Source organism: Vulpes lagopus, chromosome 21 (genome assembly GCF_018345385.1).
Source record: "Vulpes lagopus strain Blue_001 chromosome 21, ASM1834538v1, whole genome shotgun sequence".
In the NCBI taxonomy this organism is placed as follows: Eukaryota; Metazoa; Chordata; class Mammalia; order Carnivora; family Canidae; genus Vulpes; species Vulpes lagopus.
In genome coordinates this window covers 2,542,810-2,557,654 of record NC_054844.1, presented here as the reverse complement: position 1 = coordinate 2,557,654, position 14,845 = coordinate 2,542,810, and the positions used below count along the sequence as shown (strand labels likewise).

At 37.0% G+C, this 14,845-nt stretch overlaps 1 protein-coding gene across 11 annotated transcripts in view; it reads left to right on the top strand.

The window, feature by feature from the left end:
- Window positions 1–14,845, top strand: part of ERC1 (ELKS/RAB6-interacting/CAST family member 1) — a 549,485-nt gene that overhangs the window by 452,952 nt on the left and 81,688 nt on the right. For 6 of the 11 annotated variants that reach the window (XM_041736581.1, XM_041736580.1, XM_041736579.1 and 3 more), the window contains 2 exons: window positions 13,131–13,229; window positions 14,728–14,794. In XM_041736581.1, the coding sequence (XP_041592515.1) occupies window positions 13,131–13,229; window positions 14,728–14,754 (126 nt within the window). In that variant the 3' untranslated portion in view covers window positions 14,755–14,794. The remainder of the gene's footprint in view (window positions 1–13,130; window positions 13,230–14,727; window positions 14,795–14,845) is intronic. The other 5 variants (XM_041736575.1, XM_041736573.1, XM_041736571.1 and 2 more) reach the window with 1 other exon arrangement.

Below are 14,845 nucleotides of genomic sequence, written 5' to 3'. Positions count from 1 at the left end.
AAGTAGAGAGTTACACGTGGAATGGTGAGAAGCCTGGGGAAGGAGCGGGAAGCTCATAGTGCTTCTACATGGTGATATGTTTGACATACACTATCCTTTATGTGTCTTCATCATGAAATTGCCACACTGATATGAGGAAACAAGGTGTAAAGGAAATAACAGTATGGAAGAACAATTTCTGATTCGTAATGAGCTCTATCATACTCCTATTTGTCACAAGTATACTTTTAAAAGTGATTTCATCTGATGCCCTTTACAACTCTGTGGAAGGATTAAGAAATTTTTTTAGGCTGGTAAACAGCCTGCAACTATAACTCTTAGATGCTTTTTATCAGTAATGAAAACATAATATACACTTATGTCATTATTTCCATAAACCTCAGAAATAATAAATGAGGGCAAATATGCTACTTGAATATATTGGCCCTTCCATACTAAATAGGAATACATTTTTCTAACAGGTGGTATATATTTTTTTATGCCATCATTATTCATTGGTCTTTATATAAATTAAGTAAAAGCCCACCAAATATATGGGTGTTTTTATCTATTCTTACCTCTCCTTACCTTTGTGTAAAACCAGGTATGTATCTTAGGAACCTGGACTATCTAACATTCCAGCCATATGACCAAACAAATTTAGGCTTTTTACCTTAAGAGGAAAGCTGTTATTTGGAGGAAGATGATGTAAAACCTAATGATAGATAGTTTTAACAATTTAAATTTGTCAGTTATCATAAGATTATTCTTTACAACATTATTTGTAACAGCAAAATATTAGAAATAATCTAAGTCTACATCAACAAGTCAGCAAAAACAACAAGGCAGCTCTTTATTTACTGATACAGAAGACTGTTCAAGATAATTAGGAAAAAATAGCTAAGAACAGTGAATCAAATATGCTACCATTTGTTGGAGGGAAATGTGTGTGTGTGTGCATGTGGCTACACAGTTACATAGCCATGGAATGTCGGGAAATCTTTGGCATTACACACAAGAAACTGGTAACTGTGGTAGCCCTTTTTTTTTAAGATTTTATTTATTTACTCATGAGAGACACAGGCAAAGGGAGAAGCAGGCTCCATGCAGGAAGCCCGATGTGGGACTTGATCCTGGGTCTCCAGGATCATGACCTGGACGGAAGGCAGACACTCAACCGCTGACCCACCGAGGTATCCCTGTGGTAGCTCCTTGAAAAGGAACCGTCACGAGCAGAAGATAGACTTACTTTTACTGTAACAAATTCTTGTGCCAGATATATGTATAAGAATATTCAAGGGGGATCCCTGGGTGGCGCAGCGGTTTGGCGCCTGCCTTTGGCCCAGGGCGCGATCCTGGAGACCCAGGATCGAATCCCACATCAGGCTCCCGGTGCATGGAGCCTGCTTCTCCCTCCGCCTGTGTCTCTGCCTCTCTCTCTCTCTCTCTCTGTGACTATCATAAATAAATAAAAAATTAAAAAAAAAAAAAAAGAATATTCAAAAGATAATTACGTTTTTAAAAATAACATAGTAATGGGAAGAATTAGTCAGTTTGGGTTGCTGCAGCTAAGATTCTTTATGGCTTCACTTTTCTTGGTGTGTAATAGAAAGTGTTTGCAGGATAATAAGCTTCAGGATTCCATCTAAAAACCAAAAGTACTAATCAGGACCAAAATTAAACTACCAAATTGATTTATTTCAGAATCAAAACAAAATCAGTGGAAGTTATACTTTTCTGTTATAGAACTTAAACATCAGTTGAGAAAATAAAATAGAATGTAAAGGTAATATTACCATGACAGCTGTTAGGCTAAATTCAGCACAGATATTCCTTCTAATCTTGCTACCACCCTCATCATACTTTACTGCCTCACATTGTTTTTCTGAAAGCTGTTCAACCAGTGGAAAACAAATTTTCCTGACTACAATAATAATATTCAATCATTTGTGTATAAAAAGACAAATACAGGGGGATCCCTGGGTGGCTCAGCGGTTTGCGCCTGCCTTTGGCCCAGGGTGCGATCCTGGAGTCCCGGGATCGAGTCCCGCATCAGACTCCCTGCCTGGAGCCTGCTTCTCCCTCTGCCTATGTCTCTGCCTCTCTCTCTCTCTATCCATCATAAATAAATAAATAAATAAATAAATAAATAAATAAATAAATAAATAAATAAATAAATCTTTAAAAAAAAAAAAAAGAAAGACAAATACATAGCACAACTCAAGAATAAGTAATGACTGGGGCACCTGACTGGCTCCATCAGTAGAGCATGCAACCCTTGATCTCGGGGTTGTAAGTTCAATCCCCATGTTGGATATTAAGATTACTAAAAAAATAAAATAAAATCTTAAAAAAAAAGAATTAATGACTAATTTATAGTTTTTCATGATATGAAGTTTAAAAAAAAGCTCAGAAATAATTTGTTGATATTTTGTTAAATGTATAACAAGCACAGAATCTAACACATCTCACTGAACTTGATTGGGATTATGTTTTTTTCATCTTGTATATCAAATACCAATATAACTAATTAAAGTTTAATTATAAAATTACCAGGATTGGGTCCCATGTCAGGTTCCCTGCACGGAGCCTGCTTCTCCCTCTGCCTGTGTCTGTGCCTCTCTGTGTGTGTATGTCTCTCATGAATAAATAAATAAAATCTTTTTAAAAAATAGAATGTAATTATAAAATTAATTATGATAAAATTATTTCCAAGATTTAGCAAATATAGGCAGAAGTAATTTTAATATTTTCCTGAAGATAATTGGAAATAACCCAAGTTTACTAATAAGGGTAAAATTTATTTAGAATATGTTTTCTAAAATATCTCAGAAGATTTCCAAGTATTATTATTTCTAAAACTTATTTAGATAGGTTAGTAAGATAATCACAGACTGAAAAGCAAAGATTAGTGAACTGGAGAACTCTGGAATTCAAACCTTTTCTTTTCATATTTTTTTAATTTAAATTAAGTTTGCCAGTGTATTGTAAAACACTCAGTGCTCATCACATCACATGCCCTCTTTAATGTCCATCACCCAGTTACTCCATCCTCCCACCCACCTCCCCGTAAGCAACCTTCAGTTTGTTTCCCAGATTTGAGAGTTTCTCATGGTTTGTCTTCCTCTCTTATTTTGCCCCATTCATTTTCTCCTCCTTCCCTTGTGGTTCCCTTGCACTATTCTTTTAATACCTAGGTTTGGATAACATACACCATTTCTTACCTTAAGTATTTTTTCTGTCAAATACAGTTTCTCTAATACCTTGTTTGAGCACTGACATCTCAGTCTTAAAAGAAAAGATTACAGAATAAACAATGAACTCCTTTTCCTCTGAAAGGGTATGTATACCTTTATACATAGATATGCACTTACAACTAAAGAAGTTTATTTTAGTAAATGTCTTCCTTTTTCTTTCCCTCTCTTTCTTTCCCCAATGACCAGCGGAATTCAGTTACCTGCACATGCACATGGCATGGTTTAAGAAGGAAAATATCTGGATATAAAGTACCTTTCATGTCAGTAAAACTTGAGGATTTATTCCTTTTGTTTGTTGGTCTTATCTTAAGAAGAGCATAGTATGAGAGCTCCTTAAGACACAGAGTCATGGGCAGCCCAGGTGGCTCAGCGGTTTAGTGCCGCCTTCAGCCCAGGGCTTGATCCTGGAGACCTGGGATTGAGTCCCACATCTGGCTCCCTGCATGGAGCCTGCTTCTCCCTTTGCCTGTGTTTCTGCCTCTGTGTGTGTGTGTATCTCTCTCTCATGAATAAATAAATACAATCTTTTAAAAAAAAGTCTGTTTCTTGGGGTGGCTCAGTCAGTTAACCATCTGCCTTCAGCTCAGGTCATGATCTCTAGGTCCTGGGATCAATCCCTGCATAGTGCTCCCTGCGCAGCAGGGAGTCTGCTTCTCTCTTTCTCTCTCTCTCCCTATCACTCATCACTCATTCTCTCTCTCTCTCTCTCTCTCTCTCTCTCTCTCTCTCTCAAATAGTCTTTTTTTTAAATAGTCTGTTCTTATTTGTCTCTTTCACTCTCTTCTTTTCCCCCCTTCATTGCAAGAATAAGTTTAATATATACAGCATGTCAGCCTGTTGACTTTTAAAATTTTTATAACTCACATTTTTGCTTGTAATTTTAAAGCCTATAGAAGGAACATATGGTTCCCATGATTATTTTTGAATTATAAAATAATGAAATAATAATAGCTTGGAGAACATAAGATTCATAAAAGGAAATAGGACTCATAGTATTTAATGAGAATGGTAGTATCTATCCATATACTCACAAAACAGATTAAGAAACAAATACAAAATTGCTAGAGATAACTGTGTCACCCATTCCAAATCATAAACATCAATCCTTTCCCCTTTCCCACCTTCCATACCACTAACTTCTACTTTTATGGACACTTGTACTGTGTATGTATATATTCCAAAGCAACCACTACCATTGCTTCCTACGCTTTTAAGACTTATGTGAATGGCATCATGGATTCTAAGACCATGTTCTATCTCTCCCATTTTGAAGTTATTCTTTAGTGCTCTTAAGTAATAGTTTGTGATTTCATGCACAGAAAATTTACATATAGAAAAATATGTACTTTTTTAAGTTCTTCATATCCTATTGCTGTGTTTTATTTTCTCATGTTACATTGTTAATTGGTTAATACTTAGATTTAACAGTCGTTTGTCTCATAGCATATAGATGTCATGGATACTTTAGACAGTAAACAAATGCAAATATTGAAAGTTTTGTTTTATCTTTTCCTTTACTATTTCTATGTCTTTGATTTTATTTGATATCCTTATTTCCCAGGCTGGAACTTTCATTATAATGTTGAATAAGAGCAGTGTTAAAGATAACCCTCTCTTGTCCCTCAATTTAATGTTTTCATTTCAGACTTTCACCATTACACAGAATGATTACTCTCTAGTGAAATGAAGAGCAAGTTCTTCATTAACTGTTGATTTATTTGATACTTCTTTTGGCATCATTTTTGTTAAGTTGTTTTTTAAGAAAAGTATCCCCTTTACCTAAGTATTCAAATGTATTGGCATACATATAGTATTTGATGATTTTTTAAATCGTTGTCTATAGTTATGCTCTCCTATTTTGGTTCCTTTTACTATGTGTTTATGTCTTATTTATTTTGCTGGACATTTATTTTTAATTTCAAAGAACCTGATTTTTATGTTGTTAGTTATCTCTTTTTTTATCTGTCTTTTAAAGTTCACTAATATTTGCCTTTATCTTTTTTCTTCAGTTTCCTTTAGGCTTAACTTATTTTGTCTTGACTTTATTTTTTAAAGATTTATTTATTTATTTTAGAGTGAGTGTGAGCATGTGGGGGAGGGGCCAAAGGAGATGGAGAGAGAAACTCAAGTAGTCTCCACACTGAGTGCAGAACCCTACCATGGGACTCCATCTCACAACCCTGAGATCACAATCTGAGCCAAAACCAAGAGTCTGACGCTTAACCAACTGTGCCATTCAGGCACCCCTTCACTGTTTTTTAAAATAAGTATATTCAAAGTTTGTTTGAGGTTATAAATTTTCATCTGAGACTACTTTAAGTTAGATTCTCAAGTTTTGGTATGTTGTATTTTCCATTTTTGTTGTTGATTATAAATAGCTTACAGTTTCCATTATGATTTCCTCTACTTTATTTTTTAAAAGATATTATTTATTTATTTGACAGAGACAGAGAACACAAGTAGGCAGAGTGGCAGGAAGAGGGAGAAGCAGACTCCCTGCTGAGCAGAGAGCCAGGTGTTGAGCTCAATCCCAGGACCCTGGGATCATGACCTGGGCCGAAGGCAGGTGCTTAACTGATTAAGCCATCCAGGCACTTCAATTTTCTCTGCTTTAATTCATAAGTTACTTTTAAAATACATTCTTTAATTTTTTTTAATGTTCAGTTTTCCTTTTCTATTATTTATTTTATTAAATTCTAATAAATATACAGTGTTACATTAGTTTCAGATGCAATATTATGATTTAATAGTTCTATACAGGGGCACCTGGGTGGCTCAGTGGGTTAAGCATCTGACTTGTGATTTCAGTTCAGGTCATGATCTCAGGATCATGGATCTGTGCTTCATGCTTAGCAGAGAATCTGCTTTTCTCCTTCTCCCTCTCCTTTTGCCCCTACTTTCCCTTTACTCCCCTTTTGCCCCACCCTCTTTCTTTAAAATAAATCTTTTAAAAAGTGGTGATAATTCTGTACATCAGTCAATGCTCATCGCAATAATGTACTCCTTTGGGGGAGATGAAGCAAAAGCAGTGAAAGTTATGCTACAAATGCTTATATTAAGAAAAAAAGTTCAAATAAACAACATACATTACACCACAAGGAACTAGAAAAAGAAGAAACTTGACTGAAATTTAGTATAGGAATGAAATAACAAAGAAAATCAGGATAAATAAAATAGAGACCAGAATAAATAATAATATAACATTGAAAATAATGGCGAGCTTAAAAAATATATATAACTGATAATGCTTTAACTACATTCACTAAAACAAAAAAGAGAGAAGACTCAAATGCCAAAATCTGAGAAAGAGAAAATAATATAAGAGATAATACATGGTGTGATAGAAATACATGGTGTGATAACAGATTACAGTAAGCAATTATACACTAACAAATCAAATAGCTTAGAAAAAAACAGATAATTCCTAAAAACACACGAGTTACCAAGATTGAATCATGAATTTTTAATACAAGAATTTAGAAATCTTCTCAGACCAATAACATGAAAGAAATGGAAGAATGAAAATTGAATTAAAATAAAAAATCTCAGGGATCCCTGGGTGGCTCAGCAATTTAGCACCTGCCTTCAGCCCAGGGCATGATCCTGTAGTCCCGGGATCGAGTCCCACATCGGGCTCCCTGCATGGAGCCTGCTTCTCCTTCTGCCTGTGTCTCTGCCTCTCTCTCTCTGTGTGTGTGACTATCATAAATAAATAAAAATTTAAAAAAAAAAAGATTTAAAAAATAAAAATAAAAAATCTCCCAGCACACAAAAGCCCAAGACTATATGGCATCATTGGTGAATTCTAGCAAACATTTTAAAAAATAGTGACAATCTTTATCAAAACCTTACAAATAACAGAATAGAGAAAATACATTCAAAATCTGTGAGGGCTCCTGGGTGGCTCAGTTGGTTAAACCTCTGTTAGTTCAGGTTATGATTCCGGGGTCCTGGGATCAAGCTCTGCATCAAGCTTGCTGCTCAGTGGGACCCTGCTTCTTCTCTGCTACTCCCCCTACTTGTGCTCTCTCGCTCACATGCACTTGCTTACTCTCACTCAGATCTTAAAAAAAAAAAAAAAATTCTATGAGGCCTGCATCACTCATATCAAGGCAGGACAAAAATAATACAAGAACAAAGTAATCTAGTTTGTCCGATACAAATATTGCTACTCAAACTTTCTTTTGACATCCGTTGGCATGATAAATGTTTCTCCACCCCTTCATTCTCAATCTGCAGGTGTCTGTAAGTCTAAAATGAGTCTCTTGGGGATCTTGGGGATCCCTGGGTGGCTCAGCGGTTTAGTGCCTGCCTTTGGCCCAGGGCGTGATCCTGGAGTCCCAGGATCGAGTCCCGCATTGGGCTCCCGGCATGGAGCCTGCTTCTCCCTCTGCCTGTGTCTCTGCCCCTCTCTCTCTCTCTCTCTCTATCATGATTAAGTAAATAAAATCTTTAAAAAATATATAAAAATAAAATGAGTCTCTTGTAGGCAGCATATAGGTAGGTCTTATTTTTTTTATCCATTCTGACACCCTATGCCTTTTGATTGGAGTGTGTAGTCTGTTTACATTCAGTTATTGACAAATATGTATTTATTGCCATTTTATTACTTGTTTTATTGTTTCTGGAGATTTTCTCTATCTTTTCCTGTCTTTGTCATATTCGGTCTTTCCTTTGCACTCAGTCTCCTTTAATATTTCTTGCAGGGCTGGTTTAGCTGTCACTAACTCCTTTAGTTTTTATTTCTCTGGGAAGCTATCTGTCCTTCTATTCTGAATGACAGCCTTGGAGAGAGAGTATTCTTGGCTACAGATTTTTCCTATTCAGTACTTTGTTGTTGTTGTTGTTGTTTTAAAGATTTTATTTATTTACTTTTGAATGAGAAAGAGAGAGAGAATGAGCATGAGCCATGGGGAGTGGCAGAGGAAGAAACAGACTCCATACCGAGCAGGGAGCCCAGTGCAGGACTTGATCCCAGGAACCCTGGAATCATGACTTGAGCCGAAGGCAGATGCTTAACTGACTGAGCCACCCACGTGTCCCCCATTCAGCATTTTGAATATATGATGCCAATCCCTCTGACTTGGTATGTTCTGTTAAGAAATCTCCAGCTAGCTTTATGAGTTTTCCCTTGTAAGTTAAGGGCATCTTTTGTCTTGCTGCTTTTTAAATTTTTCTTTACCACCATATTTTGCAATTTAATTATATGTTGGTGTTGGCCTGCTTTTGTTGATTTTGATAGAAGATCACTGAACCGCCTGGATCTGGATGTCTGTTTCCTTCCCCAGATTAAGGGAGTTTCCTACTATTCTTTGTTTTTTTCCTATTATTTCTTGAAATAAATTTTCTGCCCTTTTTCTCACTCTTTTTCTTGTATTTATTCTATAATATGAATGTTACTACATTTGATAGGATGAGTTCCCTAAGTCTGTTCTCATGTGGCATAATTTTTCTTTCTCTCTTTTGTTCCACTTCATTATTTTCCGCTGCTTTGTCTTCTAGGACACTAGTTCATTACTTTGATTCTTTCAGCCTGCTAGTCATTGCATTAGCCTGTTTCCAATTTTGTTTATTGCATTTTTCATCTCTGATTTTTTTAACTCTTTTATATCTGTGATAAGGGTTTTACTAATGTCCTCTATTCTTTTCTCGAACCTAGTGAGTATCCTATGTCCTTATGATTATTGCTTTAAGTTCTCCATTAGACCAGTTACTTATATCTGTTTCACCTAGATTTCTGGCCATGGCCTTATCTTGTTCTTTCATTTGGGATAAATTTCTCTGTCTTGGCATTTTTGTCTAAGTCTCTGCTTTCTTCTCTGTGTTAGAAAAGCTAGTTATAGCTCTTGCTCCTGAGAGTAATGGCCTTATGAAAAAGAGGCCGTATAGTGCCCCAGGCCTGGAACTTCAGGGACTGTCTCTGGTACGTGTTGCATGCTCTTGTGTTTTGGCTCCTCTATCCTTCAGGCCCATGGTCTGCAGAGGCTCTCCTTGCTTGCTGTGAGCAATGTTTGGTTCCTGGCCTGAATGTGGCAAGTTTTAACCAGCTCTATGGTGGTCTGCTTGTGAAATGAGATCCGACACCAACTCCACCAGAACTGAGGCCCTACAAAACTCTCTAGTTATGAGATGTGATGTGGGCATGGATTTTTGGGAGAGGAACCCACTGCACTAGGACTGGGGCAAGGATGACTGAGAAGGGCAGTCCTGCCACAGAGCACAGGTTGATGGGGCTTACACTACGAAGCAAGTTAGGCAACCAGTATAGGCCCTGTGCTGCTTCTCACAGGTGGTTCTGTTTTATGTGGAGGGTCCAGGAAGGAAAATGGCACCAGCCAGCTTCTTTGTTCCCAGAGGGGCTTCCTCTGAATGCTGCCTCTCAGGGATGCACTCTATAATCGGGCCCCTGTGCACCCCAGGTGTTTTTCAGATTGTGGTTTCTAGGCTGTCTGCCCCCAGGTTGCTTGCTTCTCTCCAGGAGCAGTGAAATGCCCTTGGGGCTCTATCCTGAGCAAGCCTGCTGACATTTAAAACTCCAGGCTGTAAGCCCTGCTGGTTGTAAGAACTCAGAAAATTCAGTCCCTCTCAATTTCCAAGCCAATGGCTTTGGGAAACATTCTCTTTGTTTATTTTTCCCTCTCTCTCTCTCTTTCTCCCTCTCCCTTCTCTACAACCATGTCTCCCTTTACTCTGCAGCATCTGCAATCCCTTTCTCCCCTAAACCACATATCTGTACTTCCTACATTCTTTAGGATGGCCTCTTTTCTCCCTTTATTTGTGAAGTTTGTTCTCTTAGTCTTCAGGTTGATTTTTAGGGTATTTAGGATGATTTGATAGTTATCTATTTGTGTTCCTGGGACAAGGTGAGCTTCAGGTCCTCCTATTCTGCTGCCATTTTCAACAGACTCTAGAATAATAATGACATGATAAAGAATGTTCATAGTAATGATGATGCTAAATTAGTGTGTGTTTTATGCTAGGCACCTTTCTAAGTGTTTGCATTAACTCAGTTGATCCTCATAAATGTCTTAAAAGTATTGTTATCCTCATTTTAAAAGTAAATAAACTGAAGCTCAGAGCACTTAAGTAGCTTCCCCAAACTTAGATATCTGATAAGAGCAGAACTAAAATTCAGACCCAGGCCATTTGCCTCTTAAACCCTTACTCATGCATTATTACATGAAAAAATACCAAAGAAAACTTTCTATAAACTTTCTCATGGAACTAAGCAAAGTGCTTTTAATCTAGGGAAGAAAATGTGTTAAAAATACCCAATCAAATTTTGACAAAGCAGAATTGGTAGAGGAGAAGGACAACTTGTTGTACCAGCTATCAAAATACACTATAAAATATAGTAATTTTTAAAATACCATATTAGGGCACATAGGTGGCATAGTCAGTTAAGCATCCAACTCTTGGTTTAGGCTCAGGTTGTGTGATCTCTGGGTCAAGAGATCAAGTCCCACATTGGGCTGCATGCTCAGCATAGATTCTGCTTAAGACTCTCTCCCTCTCCCTCTGTGTCTCTTTCCTGCTTGCTTGCTCTCTTTCTCTAAAATAAATAAATCTTTTTTAAAAAATATCATATTGGGGATCCCTGGGTGGCGCGGTGGTTTGGCGCTTGCCTTTGGCCCAGGGCGCGATCCTGGAGACCTGGGATCGAATCCCACATCAGGCTCCCGGTGCATGGAGCCTGCTTCTCCCTCTGCCTATGTCTATGCCTCTCTCTCTCTCTCTCTGTGACTATCATAAATAAATTAAAAAATTAAAAAAAAAAATTTAAAAAAAAAATCATATTGTAGTAGAAATAGGGAAGAAATAGAGGGAAAAAATCAAGAATATGCAACTTTTTATGTTCATAAGGAAGAGGCTGAATGGATACACCTAAATAGTAAGAGTGATTATTTTCAGAGAGGGATTTACAGGTAAATTTTTTCTAATTTTTCAATTATCTACAGTGAGCATTTTTTTTTAATATTTTACTTATTTATTCATTAGAGACGCAGAGAGAGGGAGGCAGAGACACAGGTAGAGGGAGAAGCAGGCTCCATGCAGGGAACCCGATGCGGGACTCGATCCCAGGTCCCCAGGATCACGCCCTGGGCTGAAGGCAGATGCTCAACTGCTGAGCCACCCAGGCGTCCCTACAGTGAGCATTTTTAAATCACCTAATATTAGCAAGTTTATTTTCAGTGCTTTTTAAAACTTTCGGTTTTGGCAATATTTTGTTAGTGCAATATATATGTTGCTATTTGGTTTATGCATATATGAATTGTAGGGCATCCCAATCAGATGAGGGGCCAGTGGCATAGGCAGTAAAAGAATTCACCCGAAGCAGTACAAAGAAAGAAATTTATTGAATATACTGCAGCAGAACAGCAAAGGAGAGACTGTAACAAGGCAGTGATGAGGGATAAGTTATAGGGCAGAGTGAGGAGGTATGGAAATGTATTGGATTTTCTCCTTTTTGGTAACTGTGCCTGGTTATAAGTAGCCCATGGTTAGTTATGGCCTGTGGCTATTTCAAGGTGGGTTGCTTAATGAGCCAGTTTGCATCAACCCAGTGATGGGTGGTCGCTATGGGCCCTTGCTGTGTGCCATTTGTCTCACTCAAGTTCCATTGCCCAAGCCTGTTGCCTAAAAGCAGCCTCTACATTTATTTTTATATTTATATAATACATTTATGTATGTATATACATTGTGTGTGTATATATATATATATATATATATATATATATATATATATTTCATTCATTTATTCAGGCCTTGTATTAACAGATCATACAAAATCACCAATCCAGTTCTCCTTTTGGTAAGCGTGGAGAAAAGACAATGGGATAATAATCTTCTAGCCTAGGGTTGAAGAGAATTTCAGAACCTCTGACTTATTTTGGAAACCTGAATGTTTATCGATGGTGTACAGAAAAATTATTGAATTTTATCTTTGTAGCATCTCACCATTTTACTCAACTTTATTATAAGTTGTAATAGTTTTTCAGTTAATTCTCTTAGATTTTCTAGGTGTATAATCATTTCATTTACAGGTAATAACTTTTTCCTCCAATATTTATGGTCTGTATGTTATAGAACATCTCCCAAAATGGAATAGTTGTTTAAAAAATGAGTAGTTCCCGTAGTAATGTGGAAATATGAGTCCTGCATATCATGAAGTGAAAAAATAGAGTTACAGAGTCCTATCCTATGTATGCAATAATTTTGTCTTTATTTTAAAAAATAATTCTGTCTCTATTTTTAAAAATAAAGCAAGCACTGCATAGAGGACTTGATTGGGGGAGATTACTCTTTCCCTCAAAAATTCTGTACTAATTTAAGTGCCTGTCTTAGTTTGCTTGGGCTGCCATAACAAAATAACATAGACTGGATGGCTTAAACAACAGGAATTTCTGGAGGCTGAGAAGTCCAAGATCAAGGTGCCAGGTGATTCAGTTCCTGGTGTGAGCTTTCTTCCGAGCTTGCAGAAGCCAACTTCTTATTGTCTCCTCCCATATCAAAGAGAGAAAAAAGAGAGAGAGAGAGAGAGAGAGAGAGCTTAAATGAATGAGAATGAGAGAGAATGAGAATGATCTCTCTTCCTCTTCTTAAAAGGCCACAGTCCTATCAGATTAGAGCCCCATCCTATGGCCTCATTTAACCTTAATTGCCTCCTAAAGTCTAGCCCCATATATTTACACTGAGGATTAGGGCTTGAACATGAAGGGGAGGGGGGGTAGTACACAATTCTGTTCAAAGCAGTGCCTACATTTTTTCCCCTGATTCTTCAGAAATCCTCTGTTTAATTTTGTTTCAGACAGAATTAGTTTAAGGCACTTGTTACTTTACAGTGTATCACAGAAATTTTATCGCAGTTTAATTTCATAAATCTTTTCCTCTTAGACACAAAATCGCATGAAGCTAATGGCTGACAATTATGAGGATGACCACTTCAAATCCTCCCATTCCAATCAAACCAATCATAAACCCTCCCCAGACCAGGTAAGACCGCTCTTGAATGTTTTATAAAAAATAAATGTGCTTTTATTTTCATGTATCTTATGCTAGCATGTTACAGATTCCAGACTATAAGTTTAGAAAAATAAAAATAATCAGTTTCTGAAGTCTCCTTACTCGTGTTTTTAAACACAGATTCAATTTCTGTACAGGAAGGTGGTGCTAGATGATTCTGATTATTTTAAGAGGAGATACTCAAAAGATTTGAGGACTATAAGGAATCCTTGAACTGGGTTGAGAAAAAACAATTAACCTCAGAAATACATACTAATTTGTAAGTGTCCTACTTTTCCTGTTAAAACAATGCCTTATTAAAAAAAAAAAAAAGACTCTTGTTGTGAGCTCAATAAGACATAGCTCTGTTTAGAGATAACTGTTGTTTGGTTGCAGAATTTTAAATCTCTGATCATCACCTGTTATGAAGAGTGAAAACTTCTTCTTTCCCATTTCCTTGATTGATCCCTGCAGTATTTATTATTCTCAAGGAAAATTGTAGCCTTCAACTTTTCATCAATGCAAAAAAGGCATTGATGAGTCTGAAGGGAACCATATTCAACTCCAATCTTTTGGAAGAAGGGAACTCTCCCAAAATCTTGAAAATGATGGATGGGGAGAGTGGTGAACAGATTACCTCATATCCCATTGCCAAAAATCAAATTTCAACATCTCCATCACACTCAATCTTAAAATATATAGCTGAAGGGGAAAAAATAATAGTTAAGTAATTACATCCATATGACTAAAGAGTCAAGGGCAACTCCCCCACTAAATATCTCCACTGAATGATAGCCATGGCATTGTCTTAGAGGAAGAAATATTTCAGATGAGAGCAGCAACAATATCCAAATTGCAATTTTTTCTAAGATTCAGAAGGTATAGTCACAGTATTATGACATTTACTACGCCAGTTGAGGCAAGCCTTACATTTTAAAAAGGGAAAAACAATACCAGTCTTAATGTAGGCAGAATGCAGAACTGTCTGCCTGATGTCAGGAGTCTTTCTTTGCCAAGAAATCATTTTGCTATCTGTGCCTGTTCCTGATACTCAGAATTAAATTTATGCCAGTGTACATAAGATGAGTATTAGATCCTAACCTTGAAACAGGTTTTGATAATGAATAAATACAAGGAATCAGATGCCTGGGAGTAGTGGGAAGAAAAAAAAAAAAAACAAGGAAAGTTTGAAGAAAAGGCAAAATAAAGAAAAGCCTCCAACCTTGTAATTTTGCCCAGATCCAGCCCTGGATTAGAGATAGTGTCTTGGAAAGGTAGGAAGAGTAGAAGTGTAATGGCAAACTGATTACTATTTTGGGTAGGTTAGTGAATTTAGGGAATTCGAATCTAATATAAAAAGAGTCAAGAAATTAGAGACCATTTTCTTCTACTACATTATGCTTATGTCTTTGTTTTAAATACTAACCAACTCTTTTTCATTCCCATGCTGCTCTGGGGCATTGTTCCCTTTGTCATCTCTCTTCCCTAGGATGAGGAGGAGGGTATATGGGCATAGCCAATCAGATGCTCTTAGTTCAGCCATTTTGTTCAGAACGGTGAGAAACACCTTTCCTTAACTCTAGAAATGTTTATTGTTTGCTCTCAAT